General features: G+C 38.5%; 3 protein-coding genes across 8 annotated transcripts; 2 read left to right on the top strand and 1 right to left on the bottom strand.

The window, feature by feature from the left end:
• The first annotated feature begins 1,768 nt into the window (after positions 1–1,768).
• Positions 1,769–11,147, top strand: LOC137728822 (mediator of RNA polymerase II transcription subunit 16-like). 4 transcript variants are annotated; one of them, XM_068467592.2, is made up of 18 exons: positions 1,769–2,378; positions 3,094–3,162; positions 3,546–3,634; positions 4,099–4,211; positions 4,384–4,485; positions 4,692–4,782; positions 4,912–5,508; positions 5,747–6,365; positions 6,452–6,531; positions 6,712–6,794; positions 7,591–7,827; positions 8,189–8,360; positions 8,716–9,233; positions 9,479–9,655; positions 9,893–10,270; positions 10,359–10,534; positions 10,628–10,684; positions 10,838–11,147. In XM_068467592.2, the coding sequence occupies exons 1-16, from the start codon at positions 2,131–2,133 to the stop codon at positions 10,503–10,505; spliced, it is 3,720 nt and encodes a 1,239-aa protein (XP_068323693.2). In that variant the 5' UTR covers positions 1,769–2,130; the 3' UTR covers positions 10,506–10,534; positions 10,628–10,684; positions 10,838–11,147. The 4 variants fall into 4 exon arrangements, with proteins under 4 accessions (XP_068323693.2, XP_068323694.2, XP_068323696.2 ...); XM_068467593.2 differs by having other exon boundaries at positions 1,983–2,378; positions 10,822–11,147; XM_068467595.2 differs by having other exon boundaries at positions 2,117–2,378; positions 4,697–4,782.
• Positions 11,148–11,946: 799 nt separating this feature from the next.
• Positions 11,947–16,134, top strand: LOC137728820 (uncharacterized). Of its 3 annotated transcripts, XR_015952800.1 has the most exons (13): positions 11,947–12,376; positions 12,453–12,537; positions 12,646–12,776; positions 12,859–12,961; positions 13,085–13,099; positions 13,435–13,580; positions 13,707–13,896; positions 14,368–14,442; positions 14,667–14,783; positions 15,162–15,206; positions 15,312–15,370; positions 15,484–15,582; positions 15,725–16,134. XR_015952800.1 is itself a non-coding variant. In XM_068467589.2 (12 exons), exons 1-12 carry the CDS (start codon positions 12,078–12,080, stop codon positions 15,743–15,745), a joined length of 1,326 nt encoding a protein of 441 aa, XP_068323690.2. In that variant the 5' UTR covers positions 11,947–12,077; the 3' UTR covers positions 15,746–16,134. The 3 variants fall into 3 exon arrangements, 2 of the variants coding, with proteins under 2 accessions (XP_068323690.2, XP_088534972.1); XM_068467589.2 differs by lacking the exon at positions 15,312–15,370; XM_088678846.1 differs by lacking the exons at positions 15,162–15,206; positions 15,312–15,370.
• Positions 16,135–16,308: 174 nt separating this feature from the next.
• Positions 16,309–18,031, bottom strand: LOC137728821 (stem-specific protein TSJT1). Its single transcript, XM_068467591.2, has 4 exons — positions 17,698–18,031; positions 17,136–17,376; positions 16,805–16,925; positions 16,309–16,673 (listed from the first exon to the last, which is right to left on the bottom strand). Exons 1-4 carry the CDS (start codon positions 17,907–17,909, stop codon positions 16,480–16,482), a joined length of 768 nt encoding a protein of 255 aa, XP_068323692.2. The 5' UTR covers positions 17,910–18,031; the 3' UTR covers positions 16,309–16,479.
• Between the last annotated feature and the right edge of the window lie 1,465 nt (positions 18,032–19,496).

Raw genomic sequence — 19,496 nt, 5'->3', positions numbered from 1 at the left:
CCACCAATCCAGCATCTAAGTAAGGAAAAGTAGCGAAATAATATTAGTTTATGTTAGCTAGTTAGCTTGTAAATTTCTCTTTCTTGCTAAATTTAGCGTGACTGTTCATCAAAGTAAAATAGCGAGCCTTTTAGCAAAGCTGTTGGAATGACGTTTTATGCATTTTTTCATTAAAATATTGAAACAACGACATTTAGTGAGAATGTTGGTGATGGTCTTAGTGAGTTAACCCAATTTCCACGTCGAAGCTCATGCTTCCCCATTACCTATATGTCTGCATTATTTTCAAAAGTTGCTTTGACTTGATGGATTTTTGGCTTCGGCCGTCAGTGTTGTCAAATGACATAGCCGTGAGACGTTTAACATGCTGTAACTGATAACATTCATTGTTCTGAACGATGTTATTTTAGAAATTGGATATTTTCTTGAGCATAAGCTCAATATCCTGCTAACCAGTCCACGTGAATTGTTAGATTTTGATCAAACGAATGCAATTATTATAATTTTTAGAGAGACCCCCTATGCTCACATGTGATGGTCAGGAGGATCTTAAGTTTGTGCTCACGAGAGGATCCAATTTCGTTATTTTAGAAAGGGTAAGATTTTGTGATAAAAAGATATGACTCGTTTGAAAGTATTTTTAAAATGACTAAAAACACTTTTGGTTAAAATATTTTTGGAACCATCCCTAATAAAAATGTCAGTCACGGGCTTCATGTATGAAACATTTAAATGCTTTTGAAACAAAAAAAAAAAATTCTTTAAAAGCTTTTTTCAGTTATTTTAAAAATATTTCCAATCGAGTGCCTGGTGGATAGAAACACGCTAAAACATATAAAAATAAGAGTTTCAACGAAACACTTCCGGTATTGTTCATTTTTAACGAAAACGACATTTCTACTCTAAAAAGTTATTATTTTTACCATTTATTTACAATACATTTTCGTTATTTTGATTAAAACTCAAAGTTTCAAATTATTTTCATTAGTTTTTCTTATAAAAATAGTAGTGTTAGACAAAGAAGCACATCAGCAGCACAACAGTGTCTCCTCCTTTCCTAATCGGGCCAAGAAAGATAAATGACAGATACCATTTGCTGTCGACACCTCCCTCCCCATTTTTTTAAGAAAATATTTTTGTCCAAGTCATACACGATTTTGCTAGCTACGCATGGTGGGTAGGATGTGCCCTTCTAACCTTCGCTATTTAATTTTCATTAAATAACGATTTTAAAATTGTGCTTAGTACCATCCATTAACGTATTTTTCCCTTTGTTTGTTTGTGTATTTGGGATCATTTTCTTTTCTTACAAAAAACGTCACTCATATGACCACAGATTCAACAAGCAGGACTCTTGTATTGGAGAAAGTTGTAGGTCTGAACGTTATATCGTGCGAATGCCCTCTAAAGATTTTGTGTGTTGGTACATTGTATGATTTGATAAGTGACGTAATTGATTACGCAAACTCAAGAATTTGACTACAGGAATTTTTGCCCAATCCCCAAAAACCCTTGTGCCAAATGAATTCCCAAAACTTTAGGCCAACAAATAATACCTTAACGAAAAGCTATCGGTATTATTTATTTTAACGAAAAATCATATTTTTAGACTAAAAAGTCAATCGTGGTACAATTCATTTTATTCTTTATTTTGTCTTTATAGTTAAAACTAAAAGTTTTCAAATCATTTTCATTAGTTTTTGTTAAGAAAGCTACAAAGACAAGATGTTGACACCCATAAAAAAAAAAAAAAAATCCAACACCACCAACACCTGGAAATTGGGTTTTGGAATCACATGCCTTTATCAGCCACCCAAAAACCCTAAAAAAAGTATCAATCAAAATCGCCTCAGGCCTGCCCTCAAAATCCAAAAAAGAAAACAAAATCCAATTCCAATCCCCCAATCCAGTCTCCCTCTCTCTCTCTCTCTCTCTCTCTCTCTCTCTCTCTCTCTCACAACAATCAACATATTCAAACATACACACACTAACCCCACTACTCTCTCTCTCTCGCTTTCCACAGTGATTTCTGTCGCCTTCAATTACGACTTTCCGCCACTCACATTCTTCTCTCTCTCTCTCTCTGCTTTGTGATTCCTTGTATATATAGTTTTTTAGGGTTTTGGGGTAATGAGTCAAGTGAAGGACTCTGACGACGAGCCTGTAGCTCACTCCCTTGAGATCGATAAGCCCGAAACTGGGAGTGTTGAGAGCATCGGAGGAGGAGAAATCGAAGAGGAAGACCCGGTGGACAAGCCCGACGACCCCATGGACGAAGACGCCGCCGGCCCCGCCGCCGTCTTCTGTATCAGGCTCAAGCAGCCCAGGTCCAATTTGCAGCACAAGATGAGCGTCCCCGAGCTTTGTCGCAATTTCAGGTATTTTTTGAAATTCCAGCTCCAGTTTGTTTTCATTGAATTATGCATCTTTTTTTGTGTGGGGGTGGTGGGCATTTGATTGAATTGTGTTTACAATTTTGGTTTCGAAGCGGTATTACAAATAAAATGAATAGAATTGTATGTTTGAGCTCTGTAGTTGTGTGTTCATGGAGAAAAATTCTGAATTTACTGAAATGAGACAAGAAATTGTTGTTATATGGTGTATACCGAGGTGGGAAGGAGAGAGAAGAAGTTGAATTTGAAATGTGGAGAGAGAAGTATTGATATTGGGGATTCTATGGCTGGTAATTACCCAAATTTTAGGTCTTTATTGATTTAGTTACGCCATTGCCCTATGAACCGTTGCCAGTTGATAACTTTCCATGATGTGAATAAAGGTGGACATAAGAATTTTGAGTACTGGATAGTGGCTACTTCATTTTGACAACACTGGAGAACTTACCACCTCTCTACACTGCGTAATTCGGTTGTTAGTTTTATTAACAATTACTCACCTTAGTGTGAGAGGCGTAGGGGTTATCAGCTTCATTATGGCCAAGGTAACTAGAAATCTGAAAATGAGAAGCATAATGGAAAACTAGTTGGAAAATATATTACTTCCTTATCACCATGACTCTGCTAAATTGCCCTGGACATCTTACATTTATGTTTTAAGTTACATACAGAAGATTTGGCTTTATTGTTTGTTTGCCAGTGCTGTTGCATGGTGCGGGAAGCTGAATGCCATCGCTTGTGCATCCGAAACTTGTGCAAGAATTCCAAGGTTGGTTTTCCTTGTTTATGCTCACTTTTTTCTTAGTCTCATGAAATGTGGGATTTATTCTGTTATGACAATATGCTTGATTATGGAACCTACCATTTATTTTTGCTTAGTTGGACCTCAAAAAGCACTATGAAAAGAAAAGGACGAATCTCTCAAGAATGTCTAAGAATTGTAGCTGGCTTTTAAAAATAGAATGTCTTTCCTTCTTTCATATAAGGTCCAATTGGAGAATCAAGGAATGACTTGAGTTTAAAAACCTAGGCAGCCTGGTGGGGATTAACCTTGCTTAAGTTTGCCCTATATTTTATTTTGTTTTCTCCCTTGTTATTAGTTACATCGGCATACAGTTATGACAATTCTTCTTATTATCGACTTTTCTGTAGTTCTAATGCAAATGCACCTTTTTGGATTCCCATACATATTGTGATCCCAGAGCGACCAACTGAGTGCGCAGTGTTCAATGTGAATGCAGGTACTTAGATGAGTTATTTGATTTTATAAGAACCTTTGGTTCTTTAGATTCTTTGCCCAAGTTTTCTTCACTGCAACTTATTCAGTGAATAGCTTGATGACTATGAAGGCTTAATAATCCTCTTTGGCCTTGATTGATGCACAGTATGATTTTTCTCTGAACATCTACATATGTCAAATTTCTTTTTCTTTCCAAGCAACTCTTGCATACAAAGTTGTTTTTTAGCATCCACAGTAAAATAGTTATTACCTGCTAGTTCATTTAAGTGTTCAGATCCTATCTCATTTGGATGACAATTCCCTAAATATTGGAAGAAGTTTCCTGACAGTTGGCATGTGTCTTTGCATGTCTTTTTCATTCGTTGCTAGGTTAGGAAGACCTTTGATATTTTGCTTTTGCTTTCCTAAATACTGGCTCTAATTCTGTTAACCATGCATGATAGTCACATTGAATACATTTTGCAGATTCTCCTCGTGATTCTGTTCAGTTTATTGAATGGTCCCCTACTTCTTGCCCTCATGCCTTACTAATTGCCAATTTCCATGGGAGAGTAACGATCTGGACTCAGCCTTCTCAAGTAAGTTACACTTGCTGGACTGATTTCTCTTATGTATATAACTTTTTCCCTTTGCAAGCTTTTGACGTGGCTTTTCCAGTAACAGCTAAATTGCAATAATCTTGGCCAATTTTCCCACATTTTTTTTTTACAAAACTATTATTAAATGTTTATATTTGATCTATCTGTTTAGGGGCCAGCTAATCTCGTGCGTGATGCCAGCCGCTGGCAACGAGATCATGAATGGCGGCAGGATATTGCAGTTGTTACAAAGTGGCTGTCAGGAGTGTCCCCAGTAAGCAATTTTGTTGTCTGCTACTCATCTGGTTTTAGAAGATATTTTGCCCATCTGAATGTTTTTTGTTCTTTGAAATGTAACATTTTAGCTTGCTTATTGTTTATATGAATATCTAATTTTACGTCTACTGGTGTGTCTATGGTACTCTTTTTCAGATGGTGTTGACGGTTAATATTTTTTTAATCTTTTTGTTGATGAACCAGTATAGGTGGCTTTCCTCAAAATCAAGTACATCCTCCAATGCAAAGTCAACTTTTGAAGAAAAATTTCTTTCCCAGCAGTCTCAGAATTCAGGTTTTTTATTTATTTTATTTATTTTCGTTGCAACCTCTCTTATTTTCAAGTTTTCTTATATTTTCGTTTTTTCATGATACAATGTGTGTACGGTTGGTATCTGATGCAATATTTTGTTATTTGTTGCAGCTAGGTGGCCCAGTTTTCTGTGCATCTGTTCTGTTTTCTCTTCAGGCTCTGTTCAGCTTCATTGGTCCCAGTATCCTCCTAATCAGACCAGTGCTGCACCAAAATGGTTTCAAACAAGCAAGGGACTCTTGGGTGCTGGGCCTAGTGGGATCATGGCAGCTGATGCTATCATAACAGATAGTGGTGCCATGCATGTCGCAGGCGTTCCAATTGTAAACCCATCTACTGTTGTTGTTTGGGAGGTCACTCCTGGTATTGGAAATGGATTTCATGCAAGTCCAAAGATCAGCACAACTAATGGGGTCCCACCTTCAATAAATCCACCCAATTGGGCAGGTTTTTCCCCTTTGGCTGCATATCTGTTTAGCTGGCAGGATTATCTTATATCCGACGCAAAGCAAGGGCAAAAGCAGACCGATCCAGATTTCAGTGATACTTTACCACTCCATTGCTCTCCAGTTTCTAATTTTTCAGCGTATGTGAGTCCTGAGGCTGCATCTCAGTCTGCAACTACTACTACATGGGGATCTGGAGTTACAGCAGTTGCCTTTGATCCAACTCGTGGTGGTTCTGTCATTGCTGTTGTCATAGTTGAGGGTACTAATTGTCTTCTTCCTTGAAAGCCTTTTGTTTCCCTATCTTTTACATTTGGAATTCAAATGCATGCATTTATTTGTTAATCTTTTCTAATCCAGATGTACATTTTCCCAAAAAAATTCTCCTAAAGTTGGTTGTTAGAGTCTTAATTTCTCCTAAACTAAGTTTTCTTAGAAATACGTCTGAACTATAGTGGTTGCATTAATTAAATCATGATTCCTATATTTCATGTGTGCAGGACAATACATGTCTCCTTATGATCCAGATGAGGGTCCATCGATTACAGGATGGAGAGTGCAACGGTGGGAATCATCTCTTCAGCCCGTTGTCCTTCACCAAATATTTGGAAATCCTACTTCCAGTTTTGGTGGGCAGGCACCAATGCAAACTGTTTGGCTATCCAAAGTGGACACAAGCATACAACCAACTAATGATTTTAAAAGTTACCAAGCAGCCGCAATGGCAGCAACCATTGATGCAAGGAAGACTCCTGATTCTAGCATAGAGAAAGTAAAAAGAGTCAGTTTTGATCCTTTTGACCTGCCAAGTGATGTTAGAACACTTGCTCGAATAGTCTATTCTGCTCATGGTGGTGAGATTGCTGTCGCTTTTCTCCGGGGTGGGGTTCACATCTTCTCTGGTCCGAACTTTGCACCTGTTGATAATTACCAGATTAACGTTGGATCTGCAATTGCTACCCCAGCCTTCTCATCGACAAGCTGCTGCTCAGCTTCTGTTTGGCACGATAGTGCTAAGGACCGTACAGTTTTAAAAATAATACGTGTTCTTCCTCCTGCTGTTCCAAGCAGCCAAGTGAAGGCAAACTCGTCAACCTGGGAACGTGCCATTGCGGAAAGGTACTTCCACCCTGATAAAACTTGAATCCCTGAAACTAGTTCTTATGAATGTTTAAGGTACAATAGAGTGATGGTCATCATGGCAGGTTTTGGTGGAGTCTTTTGGTTGGGGTTGATTGGTGGGATGCTGTTGGCTGTACACAGAGTGCTGCTGAGGATGGCATTGGTAATAAACCTTCGATTCCTATTGGTGGTATTCTTGTGTCACTGATAAATTGCAAAGTACTTGAGATTTAGGAAACAAATTATAGGTCTCCAATCCATTTTATTTGCATTTCATTGAAAATTTCTTTCGTAAATTATGTGCACAACCTTCTGACCATGATTTTTTGTTTGTTTGTTGCAGTTTCTCTGAATAGTGTCATTGCAGTACTGGATGCAGATTTTCATTCTCTTCCTTCTACTCAGCACAGGCAACAGTATGGTCCTGTAAGTTTTTGCTCTGACGCAGGTTGTTTCATGCTTACAGATTTTTTCTTGTCCATGCTAACTTTTTCATGACAATTAGGACCATGTGTCATTTTAGTGAAATTAGTTGCTGCATTTTTTAATTTTTTAATCTTGATGCACTAACATTTTATTACTCATATGTCAGAGATATTTTGTCCATAATTATTCTAGTGGATGGCCCTAATTTTTTGATAAAAACTTTCAGATATGATGTAAAATAATTTGTTTCGTGCAAGTAGTTATATATGCTGAGTTTTAAATGAATTCAAGATCCCATAATCTTTTCTTATCTGAATGGCCTGGTATTGTTGACTCTCTTGCTGTTAAAGGCTATTGGCATTACATGCAAGAGGTGTTGACAATTCTACTTGCTTCTTATTTGCTCAAGCAAAGTATCACCTAGATGGCCTCCCTGTTTCCCATGCTGGAGATTGTAAAAGTATCTTGGCGTGTCTTTCAAGGAAAAAGTTGTTTTGGGATATTTTAAGACAGATTGCATGGGAAACTGACTAAATGGGAACATGGCTAGACTGTAATTTGAAGTTGAGGCTTTGCGCATGACTTTTGGCCTAAAGACTCGGGTTTTCAATCAACCTTTCATGCTGTTTCATGGCTACATCCTGCCTTTTTATTATCCTTTTCTATCCCTGTTTTTAGGTTCAGGACAGGGTTTAGTAGTTCACAGTCACACATCCATACCATTCCATCCTCAGTTTCACGTCTTTGTTGACTACTTTTGTTGTTTGACTAAGAAAATTATTCTGTTTTGATGCAGAGTCTCGACAGGATAAAGTGCAGGCTACTGGAAGGTACAAATGCACAAGAAGTTAGGGCGATGGTTTTAGACATGCAAGCCAGGTTGTTGCTTGACATGCTGGGGAAAGGAATAGAATCAGCGTTAATAAATCCATCTGCTTTGGTACCAGAGCCATGGCAGGCATCTGGGGAAATGTTATCAGGCATTGATCCTGAAGCAATGGCTATTGAACCAGCACTAGTTCCACATATTCAGGTTTTCTGTTGACTGTTCTTAATCTTAAAACTTATTGTTTTCGTCTGTTGAAAGTTATACACTGAAAAATGGTCATGCCGTCGCTAAAAGTTTGACAAATAATTGGTTTATTGAAATGTATATTTTATTGTCAGCAATGTGGAATCCAGTCATGTAGGTGCATGATTATGGTTATGCCCTGGTCCTCATTTCTATGAAATAAATAGTAGAAAGACTAGTAATGCGTGAGCTAGTTTGGGCTTCCAAAACCCATGTATGGTTATGAAGATGGTTGAACCTTCCTCCAGTCAGTTCACAAGTCCCAGGATCATTGTAAGATTTTCTTCAAATCTCGCTTACCTAATCTTTCCACGTAATACAGGCTTACGTCGATGCAGTTCTTGATTTAGCTTCGCATTTCATCACTCGCTTGCGGCGCTATGCAAGTTTTTGTCGCACACTGGCAAGCCATGCTGTTACTGCTGGAGCTGGCAGCAACCGCAATATGGTGGCTAGTCCTACCCAAAGTTCGGCTTCTCCTGCAACCAGTCAAGGTCAGTGTGCATTCTTTTTCTCATTATGGAAACTGAAGATATTATTTCTATAGTTTGATTCAGGTGCAAAAGAAGTTTGAAATTTTTTTCTTTGAAAATTGCATAAATAATCTTTTACATCAGGATTGACCAGATATGGTTCCTTAAAAAAATCCCAAACCATTTGGAAATTCGACTCGCTTCGGAGGCATCTTAGGGTTTAAGTATCATGATTTTTCTTACTCAGGAGGTGTTTGCCGTTATTTATGTTAGGAGAAACAGGCAGCATTTGAATTTTATACTTGTTTATTTACTTCTTGTTTTGCATTATCTGCAATGCAACATTTCTTTGACAATGTCGTGCTATGTTTTTCAGGGGGTCAAAGTGGAACTACAAATTCTACAGGAAACACCCAGATGCAAGCTTGGGTTCAAGGTGCCATTGCAAAGATTAGTGGCACCTCTGATGGAGTTTCCAATTCAACTCCAAACCCCATTAGCGGGCCATCTTCCTTCATGCCAATAAGTATCAACACAGGAACCTTTCCTGGTACACCTGCCGTTAGGCTAATTGGGGATTGCCATTTCCTTCATAGGTTATGCCAGCTTTTGCTTTTCTGTTTTTTCTTTCGGCGAACTCAGCTACCCCGTTTCTCTGGGGGAGCACAGAGAAATGCTGATGCAAATATGCAAAAGCCACAACCTGGTGCTCCTGGGAAGGTGGAGGAGGTCAGTTCTGTTTCTGCAAAATCATCTACAACCATGGTCAGGCCGGAGGAGGGTCAGGTAGCCCGGCCCAGTCAGATACCTGGAGCAAAAGGAGTTGAAGAAGGACCTGCTGTAAGGTCAAGATTGGGTGCTGGAAATGCTGGTCAGGGTTACACTTTTGAGGAGGTAGAAACTGATGCTCTCTTCATCCAAGATCTCTACAAAAAATTACATGTTGCCTTAAGTTGTTTATATCTGGTTTATATTATTTGATTTGTGAACTGTGAATGGAATTTTGAATCTTTATGTCTCATTTTTGGACATTTGACACACTATAGGGTATTCTGAATTAATTGGATAATTCCGTTCATCATAGAAAATTGATAAGCAAAAGCTAGAATGATGTAATGCACTCTGTTGCTGTCCTGCAGGTGAAAGTCCTTTTCCTCATCCTTATGGATCTTTGTCGGCGAACAGCCAGCCTGGCACATCCATTGCCAGTTTCTCAGGTGGGAAGCAGCAACATTCAGGTGCGGCTGCATTATATTGATGGTAATTATACAGTTCTTCCGGAGGTTGTTGAAGCATCCCTTGGCCCGCATATGCAGGTATAGTTGTATTCCTTACCACTCATGATCATGGAGTGGCATGCTTTCTGCTCTACTTATCAATAATGCTGCTAAACTCAATGCCTGCAACTTTATTCTGTAAAAGAGGATTAACTTTCTTGTTAACTGGTTGCTTAAAGTTCTCTAAAATCTTTGGAGTAACTTTACTTAATTTTTTAGTGTCAATCACAATCTGAAATTTCATAGTAACAATCTTTTTTCTGATGGGCTATACAGAATATGCCCCGGCCTAGAGGTGCAGATGCCGCTGGTCTGTTACTCCGAGAGTTAGAACTCCACCCTCCAGCTGAAGAGTGGCATAGGCGCAACATGTACGGTGGGCCTTGGTCTGATCCACATGACATGGGCCCTCAAGATGATACCCCCAAACTATGTAATTCTTCAGACCTACCTGATTCTGGATCTTTGGAAAGTTGTGATGTATATTATGGAGCCCATGGCCTGTGGCCAAGGAAGCGCAGGATGTCTGAAAGAGATGCAGCTTTTGGCCTAAATACTTCTGTGGGTCTAGGGGCATATCTTGGTATAATGGGTTCACGGAGAGATGTTGTTACTGCCGTATGGAAGACTGGTCTTGAAGGGGTTTGGTACAAGGTTTGATATGAAAAGTCAATGCTGTTTGTCTCCCCATCTTAACAGGTAGTGATCCTATGAATCTTATTTTGTACTTGTGTGCATGCAGTGCATAAGATGTTTGCGGCAGACGTCAGCTTTTGCTTCCCCAGATGCTGCTACTGCAGCGAATCAAACTGGGCGGGAGACTTGGTGGATCAGCCGCTGGGCTTATTGCTGTCCTATGTGTGGCGGAACATGGGTTCGAGTTGTTTAGGTGACTGAACTGACTCTATTATTTATTAGGTGAGTTCCTAATCCTTTTACATATGGAACGAGTTCCAAGGTGGACATGCATAAACTGTTGCTGATCGTTGACGACTGAGTCATATGGTGCAGATTGGACATATACAGTACAAGAGTTCGTTAAGGCAGTCAGTTTAGAAGATTACCTTGGTGAGTGGTTGTTGGTTAAAAGAAATCAGGGGCATCCTGCTCATTATTTTCGGATTCCTGTCTAATGATAAATTCTTACTTGCTACGGAAAACTCTCCTTCACATCTGCAACTGCTGCCGAGTTATGATTCTTTTAGGGTTTCCGTTTTGCAGGTTGTAAATCATCTTCACCGGCCACCTCCGTGGATCCATTTGACCTGGAGTGAGAATATAACATTTGATACGCATATATAAACGTTAATAGCTGCCGCCGGGGAACGCCGTTGAGATGGTAGCCTCGGCAAATGTCTCTCGTGGATCCACTTGCTTTATCAGGTTGCTAGATTTGTAGTTTTAACACTGGAGTTGCACGAACTTTGCCGTTCTTCTGGGCGTGGGGTTGTGAAGGCAGGTGGTTGGTAGGGTTCCTGTATTCTATGTTGTAAACATTTTTGAAGCAAATCAATACAAACATATTCACTCCTTTCTTTTTCCTAATCCTAATTAGTATAGTGGATAGGAGAAATATTTTTTGCTGACCACAATGGCAATGCTCATTGCCCTATTCACTACCGAGATTAGTTTACATTTTGAGATTTGTACGGTGAATAGATACAAATTTCAAAATTTAAACAAATCTAATAGTGACGAGCTTTTCCACCGCTCGAGAGTGCTGAGCAAAAATGCATCTATAATCTTCTCTTGTGTCTCCGTTTGTTAAGTAATTTTCAGTGTAGTGGTAGTTCTCTTTCTAGTTTTGGAACAATTTGAAGTTTAAATTCTGTACATGTTATGCTCGCCTATCAAATAGCATTTAGCTCTTATTCTAATGATAGTTCGTTATCAATGTTGGGTTGAATTTCGGATTATGTTGTACGCATTTATCAACTAGCTTTTACATTAATAATAATTTTCTTCTAAACAAATAAATTAATAACATTATATGACGCTAAGATTATTTCTCTATCATACTATTGACACTTCTAATTAACTTAAATCGTTTATGACATGAATTTGGATCTTTTTCTGAGCAGAAGATTTGAATTCTCTTGACGTAATAACTTAAATAATTTTATAATAATTGTAACTGTTAGATCAAAATTTAAAATATTTGTCAAGAGAATTTGAACCTTCTGCCCAGGAGAGATTGAAATCCTTATGACACCACGTGAGAACTGCTACTTAAACACCACCACGTGTCTCGTTAAAGTGCATTTTACCGCCGTCAAATTTATTTACCAGAGTTTCCCAAGTGGTTAAAAGTTAAAACGATGAGGAGTTGCTGTTAACACACCAACAAACGCAGTTGAAAAAGGAGTATTGTCAAAATTCGTCACACTGGCTCTAATTTCGGAAGCGCGAAAGTTCGGTTGATCTCGACGGACGCTGGCGAATCGACGACGAGAAAGCAGCGATGAGCAGCGGTCAAGCTGGACCCCACTCCCTAGCCTTCCGGGTGATGAGGCTGTGCAAGCCCTCGTTCCAGGTGGACCCCATTCCCCTCCTTCTGGACCCCGCCGATCTCGTCGTCGGCGAGGACATCTTCGACGACCCGATCGCCGCCGCTCAACTCCCCCGCCTCCTCGACTCCTCCGCCGCCTCGAACCCCTCCTCCGACTCCTCCGATCTCACCTACCGCACCCGTTTCCTCCTCCACCACCCCTCCGACTCCATCGGCCTCTCGGGCCTCCTCGTCCTCCCCCAAGCCTTCGGGTCTCTCTCTCTTTCTCTCCCTCTCCTTACCCGCATTTTAATTCCTTGATTTGTTAATAAAGTTGTGATTTTGCAGAGCAATTTATTTAGGGGAGACATTTTGTAGCTATATTAGCATCAATAACAGCTCCAATTTCGAAGTCAGGGACATTATAATCAAGGTTTTAATCTCAAATTCTTGAAATTTATTTTCCATTTATTCCGTAATTATTTCATGTTAAATTAATTCAGTTCAATTTTTAATCTTTTGTTAACTTTGAGAATTGCAGGCGGAAATGCAAACAGAAAGGCAGAGGCTTTTGCTGCTGGACACGTCGAAATCTCCGGTTGAATCCATACGTGCAGGCGGCCGTTATGATTTCATTGTTGAACATGATGTCAAGGAACTCGGCGCTCACACGTAAGCTCTCCTCCTCAGTCCTCGAAACTCATGTATTATGATTTTGTTGTTTGATTGTGGTAAGGTATTGTAATCTCTATAGGTTGGTATGCACTGCATTGTACTATGATGGGGAGGGAGAGCGTAAATATCTACCGCAGTTCTTCAAGTTCATTGTGGCCAATCCGCTTTCCGTCAGGACTAAGGTATTGTCCTTGCACACGCCGTGGAATTTTCATGTGCAGTTCTGAATTTCAATTCACATACATGTGAAATAACTGCATTTCATAAATCCTAGTGAAACTAAGAATTTGATTTTGATTTTTCAGGTCCGTGTTGTAAAGGTACGTTGAGGTTCATTTAATTATTGATTGTAAGTTTGTAAGTTCTGCCTTTTCGATACATATACAGGTTACATTGCTTTTTAGCATTGCTATGGTGTTTAAATATATATTGATGATTTTCAGTAGAAACATGACCATGTATGTATACGCCACACTGGATCAAACTTAGACATAGTGTCTCGTATGTGTTATACCGATGCCAAAGCATGTGCCTCTTTAAACAGCATTCGGTTTCTATTGTTTACTTCTATTCTTTGCAGCCTAAGTAACTGCTGTAATCTTGTTGATAACCTGTAACGAATTAGTCTCTCTATGATAAATGCATTCTATCACAGGAAATCACGCTTTTAGAAGCTTGCATCGAGAATCATACCAAGTCAAATCTTCTTATGGACCAAGTTGAGTTTGAGCCCGCTCAGCATTGGAGTGCAAAAATCCTAAAAGCTGACGAACATCATTCTGAAAAGAATTCTCAAACAAGGTACAATATGGTTTATTTTCTTCTGTTGAATTTTCTTCTTTTCTTCATATTCCTCTTTTCCTTTCTTTTCTTCATATTCCTCTTTCCCTTCTTTTCTTCATATTCTTCTGCTTTTGTTGATGGCAGAGAGATATTTAAGCCGCCAATTCTTATCAAATCTGGCGGGGGAATTCATAACTATCTTTATCAGTTAATATCACATGGTTCTGCCCAAGTGAAAGTTGAGGGAAGCAATATTCTTGGTAAACTTCAGATAACATGGCGAACTAATCTGGGCGAACCTGGTCGCCTGCAGACACAGCAAATTATGGGAACTGTGAGTGTTCATTTTTTAACACTAATATTAGAAGAAGAATACTGTCCACTACTTTTTGTTTCACTTTAGATCTGCAGGGTGTTTATTTTCTGGCTTTTTGTCTGAAAATTCTGTCTAATTAGAAGTCCATGCAATAATTTAAGGCTCACATACACAGCTTGCAAGCCCAATTTTAAGTTTATGTGGTTATTAGCACTTATCCGGTAACTTCCATAGAGAGTATAGTTAATTTTTAAATTCTTTAAATTCAAACTCATGAAAACTTCTGCAGAAAATGGGAAGTTCAAAATATGGTTTGATTTTACTATTTAACTTTTAAAATATTGTTAGTTTAATTTCAACTAGGCAGGGCATTTATGGACTTTAGAATGCTGTACGAATTGTTTTTTGGATATATCATGAGAGGTGTAAGTAGGACATGCTAGAGCTTAAGTGGTATTACACTTATGTTCTTGATATACACTTTTGCAGCCCATAACACGAAAGGATATTGAGTTGCATGTGGTGGAGGTGCCGTCTGCCATCAAGTTGGAAAGACCCTTTTCGGTAATTTTCGTTCCTTTTGGTTTCTTGTATGTCTCTTGTTAATTAGATTACTGCAGCTTGATTGTCTATGTAAAGTCACCAACAGAGGTTTCTCATGGCTATTGGACTTCATACTTCACAGTTCACCCTCTATTTACCTCTTGTACTTGTCGTTCTTCAGTTAATAGAATTAGCCACTGACTAATGCAATGATTTGGACCTGAGCAAGTAAAAATTTTATGCAGCTACATTTGAAATTAGAAAATGAGACAGATAAGGAACTCGGCCCCTTTGAAGTTTGGTTATCACAAGATGATTCACCTGAGGAGAAGGTTGTTGTGATCAATGGTCTTCAAACAGTGGTAATGCTTTAAATCAGATTTCAAATATTGTTCTTGATGAGTATTCCCCAAGTTTATAACAATTTATGCTGTCCCAAAGTCTGTTTCAATATACGATTTTAGATGGTATCATAGGAATGTCCTATCCAAGCCTTTCTTTTAGGCCTTCGTTAGTGCCTTTTTTTATATTTTCAATTGCTTATGTTGACCTCGATATTTTAACAGACCCTGTATACTCTCGGAACTTTTAGGTTGTCTCAGTTAGATTACATAAGTTTACGTGATGAAAGATATATTAGGAACCATGAGTTGCATATTTGAACTCATACTTTTAAAATCCAAATATTTAGCATCTCACTTGTTATATAACTGATTTATGAATTTGAAATCCACACACAGGTTTTGCCGAGGGTTGAGGCGTTTGGTTCCACAAATATCAATCTGGTACGGAAAATAATTTCACCAGCACCTTATAGATTCAGTTTAAACATCTTTGGTAAATGATAATCACAATGGTGATGATGATTGATAGTGATAATTTCTTTATAGGGATGTCAGTGAATGTATTGTTGTCCTGAGAGTAGCTCTCTAAACCCCGCAACCTAAAAGTAACCAGTCATCTTTCAACAATATAACATTGAGATTATTACCTTTAAAACAATTTGCTTTTCATATTTCAACTGTTTGAGTAGTTTCTTAGAGTAGCCTTTTCCTAATGCAGAACCTCATTGCTACTAAACTTGGAGTTCAGAAGATCACGGGCATTACCGTGTTTAACACAAGAGAGAAAAAGTCATATGACCCTTTGCCAGATTTGGAGGTTAGTTTTTTTGTTTTTTCAGTTTTGAATGAACATATTTAACAATTGCGAATTGTGGTAAAATAGTCATTGCCGTCTAAACTAGGACCCCTAATGCTTTTGCTATTATTCACTTCTGATCAAGCTTCTGGACTTGTTGCAGATTTTTGTGGATCTCGACTAAATCGTTGCCTAGGTTTTACCGATTTTGCTTCCCATCCTGTGCGGGGTTATCAAACATCGAGCGGATGCCATGATCTGTCTCCTCAATGAGCTTTAGTCAAGCCAAACAGATCTGAATGGAAGGCATCAAGTTCTAGTCCGATTACTGGTGATGTTTACCTTCCTCCGGCCCTTGATGACTTGCTTCAGTAATCTCTTCCTTCCCTAAAGGGTTGTCCAAGTACTCGACGGTTTGATTACATTGGGGAACAATTGTATAGTTGTAAGATTAGATGACTTGCGATGAACCGTAAGTAGTCTAAACGGAGTAGCTAATGAAACTACAGATTTCTGATACAATTGCTTGGAAACTATTGTTACATAAGATGAAGGGTAATTCGCACTTTGCTACTTTTTCTCTCCCTCCATTTCTTTTCTAACATTTGTTTGGTCCTGAAATTCCTTGAATTATTATTTTGATCAATTTTCTCCCTGAACTATTATAAATGTGAAACGCGATAAAACATGGCGTTGGGCGAGATTCGGTAGTTTCATTTTCTTGGTAAAATGTCACGCGAAGCGAACTCCAGAGAAACAACTACACATAGTTCTTCATTCATAATATGTAGGTACTCATTAGAAAGGGAAAGGAAATTACAGGGAAATATGTACATGAATTGAGATTAAACCAAATAAATATGAAACTTGCAAATAATTATTATCAGCCGTTAACGTAAGTAAGTTTATCTCTTTGATTTAGGCTTGTTGGCCCCATACTGCCCAATTGGCTTCACTGCCGACACGTGGCATGTTGGGAATCCTCGAGTGAGCATCAACCTTGAAGGTGGCCCCACACATGACCCCCTCACTGTCAATCCGAGGCATTGCCTTCATCTTCTTGGTTGGATGCTCGAAGCTCATCAACCCTTGCTCACTGTGGAACATGCACCCTGCATCCAAAATTCCACCCACCAAAACATTAGAGGCTAGTAAAAGTAATAATTGTGTACACATCGAATTCTGTATTCGTACAAATTTCGAGTACTGCAACGTGTCGTGTCAATGGTAGCGTTTTACATACCGGTTGGAAATGGGGCAAAAGATTTAGCACAGCTTTGTTTTATGACCCCCAAGTTGTCAGAAATCACCACCGAACCATCTGCTGCAATGCCCCAAAACATGCTAATCCCTTCATTGGCACCCTGCATAAAAATAAACCACACCCAAAAATGCTAAGAACCCTGAAAATATATTTGATAAGGACACCCAGCTTTACGCTTTGTAAAAGGACGATCCCAAACCAACAAAGCTTTACGCTTTGCGAGGTCAGAAGAACATCTATCATACGCAACCTTACTCTTATTTTGCAAACAGCCTTTGTTTTCTAACATTTGATTAATTTTGGAACTTACCAATGCAGCAAAGACGGTTCCAGCCTTGGTGTCATAGAGCACAAATCCAAAGCTTCCATCAAGATCCTTGAGGACCTGATCAGCGGGGTACGGGCCGCGGTCGCGGAGGGTCCGATAGGCCTGCACCACGAACACGGCCTCATTGGTGCCCTTCGACAGCCCGTACTGCTTGATCAGGCTGCAGAGGTTGTTCAGGTCCCCCAGAAAAATGCAGTATATGTTGTCCAACGAACAGAACACCCTGCAATGAATTAATCAATTAGTTAATTATAAATAATAGATGGATTGAGATTTGAGAACGCCCACATGCCAGTTATATAGAATTTTTTTGTGCATGACGTCTGTTCTTATACTCGATAATTTTCGGTTGAACCCTTCTGCACTCCTCTATTTTCGCCCTCCTAGTAAAAGCTGTATTGATTAATTTTGATATCGATATATTTTGTCACGGTGATATCATGACATGGACACATTAACGATGACATATCCACATATATTCGGGCGTAACCGGACTATGGTAGTAAATATTAATAATTATAAGGAAAAGATATTGGGGTTATACCTTTTTGGGGACGTGTAGGGGTTGGCTGGAGGAACATATGCAAGCAAAGCTGTGTTTCCAAAACAGACTGAAACTGCATTGTTCGTATCATGGCAGGACATGAAATCTTTGGCAATTTCTTGAGGCTTCTTGGCCGGATTGGCGGAGGCAGCGGCGGGGCTGTGGAGCTCCTGCGGTGGCTGCACCACTTCCTTGTTGAATATTGCAAGCATTTTCAAATTTCCAACAAAAACAAATCTCAAAAAAAGTTTTTGGATCAAATTTCTCGAACACAAAAGATGGTACTAAATAGTTTAACGCAGGCAAAGGGAACTTGTGGAGATTAATGCGTTATTGTTGGGGTATATATAGCTAAATACTATATATTTCGAGAGAGAGATAGTAGGAAAGTGTGCGTGGCGACGTTATCCAAAACTCTCTCTCCTCTATCACTTAAGGGAGATTCGATCCAACTTTTAATCTATTTTTATTTGGATAATACTTGACTCGCTACACCGTACAAATTATAGATCGACACTTGTACAAAATTAATCTTATACAATATTCTTTTATCATGTCTGCATATGTATCGGTTTGGACAGGTGATGAGAGAAAATCGGTTAACATAGTTTGAATACGTGAACCAAAAATATACAGATGTTTTAGTTAGAATATGCGACTATGAGATGGAGACTCAGTGCAAAAGGTATAGAGAAAGACTTAGGAAAACTTTAAAAGAGAGGTATACAAAAATATTTGAAAGAGATTATAAAAAAATATAGAGTACTTGAAACTAATTAAAGACTTGAAGCCAAATCGAATGCATTGATGTTTTACAATTCATACAATCGACCCTGCGTATTAAGATAAGACTTAGTTTATACGTTACTGTTTGTAATTTTTTTTTATTGTAAGAAAGGAGATGAGCAATATCCTTTTTATTTACTAAAGTTAGTAAGATAGTAATTTTTTGCCAAACCAAAATGAAGGGCGTGAATTGAGGATAACAACAATGTTATAATAGAAAAAAGTATATAATTTTATATCCATTAGATTATAACCCAGTTAAAAATTTATGCTAAATAAACGGTGCAATGGTTTCTTGGTATTTGTTTGACCTAACTTTAATTTATCAGTTGTATAAATCTAAGAAATTAAATTCATGTAATATAAGTTATATAACGGTTTTTAAAATGATAGTTATGCTCGCCGCTAGTTTAGGATGTTATTACGTAATTTGTTCTCCCGATCACCCAGATGATTAGAAAATTAAGATAAAACTGAGTTGGTGTTTTGGAAACAGTCAAAAACGTGTTGAGTTGTACGAACACTCTTATCCAAAACTAAACAGTTATAAACAAAGTACAAGTGGAGGTTTAAACCGTGCGTTGTTAGTGACGGTGATCTGAGTCATCCACCGTCCAATCCGACCTTTTATTTGATTACTCTTTTTGACTGTCCCCTACGCTTCTGACGCACACACGTGGACCATAATCAACGGCCCAAAGACATATACCGGAATGGAGGAAACCGATGCAACGGAAAGGTTTTCTCGATGATCCCTTTTTCTTAATCCATCAAATCAAATAATTCGTGAAATTAAAAATTGATTCAATGGTTAAAATTATTATAATTTTTAAAGTGAGCCACTGTTTATAACCGTTTGATCAATTTTTAATGACACGAATTTCTTGATTTTGTGGATTAAGAAAAAGGAATCCGAAGAGAACCCAATGAAACTCTGTTAAAAGTAGCATTATCATTCAATTAGGTACACTTGATAAACGAGTCGTCTTTATTGTACCCATGTTATTTTTGTG

This window comes from Pyrus communis, chromosome 10, assembly GCF_041283825.1.
Source record: "Pyrus communis isolate YQ-2024b chromosome 10, ASM4128382v1, whole genome shotgun sequence".
Classification (NCBI taxonomy): Eukaryota; Viridiplantae; Streptophyta; class Magnoliopsida; order Rosales; family Rosaceae; genus Pyrus; species Pyrus communis.
This window is presented reverse-complemented; position numbering and strand designations above follow the sequence as displayed.

Excerpts from the sequence above, each read along its gene's own strand:
- LOC137728822 (XM_068467592.2), top strand. The coding sequence starts at position 2,131 with ATGAGTCAAGTGAAGGACTCTGACGACGAGCCTGTAGCTCACTCCCTT. Across the intron at positions 6,532-6,711 it reads TGCTGCTGAGGATGGCATTG|TTTCTCTGAATAGTGTCATT; the intron begins GTAATAAACCTT and ends TGTTTGTTGCAG. Across the intron at positions 10,271-10,358 it reads TTGAAGGGGTTTGGTACAAG|TGCATAAGATGTTTGCGGCA; the intron begins GTTTGATATGAA and ends GTGTGCATGCAG.
- LOC137728820 (XM_068467589.2), top strand. The coding sequence starts at position 12,078 with ATGAGCAGCGGTCAAGCTGGACCCCACTCCCTAGCCTTCCGGGTGATG. Across the intron at positions 13,581-13,706 it reads GAAAAGAATTCTCAAACAAG|AGAGATATTTAAGCCGCCAA; the intron begins GTACAATATGGT and ends TGTTGATGGCAG. Across the intron at positions 14,443-14,666 it reads AGTTGGAAAGACCCTTTTCG|CTACATTTGAAATTAGAAAA; the intron begins GTAATTTTCGTT and ends AATTTTATGCAG.
- LOC137728821 (XM_068467591.2), bottom strand. The coding sequence starts at position 17,909 with ATGCTTGCAATATTCAACAAGGAAGTGGTGCAGCCACCGCAGGAGCTC. Across the intron at positions 17,377-17,697 it reads CCCTACACGTCCCCAAAAAG|GGTGTTCTGTTCGTTGGACA; the intron begins GTATAACCCCAA and ends AATTCATTGCAG. Across the intron at positions 16,926-17,135 it reads GAACCGTCTTTGCTGCATTG|GGTGCCAATGAAGGGATTAG; the intron begins GTAAGTTCCAAA and ends ATTTTTATGCAG.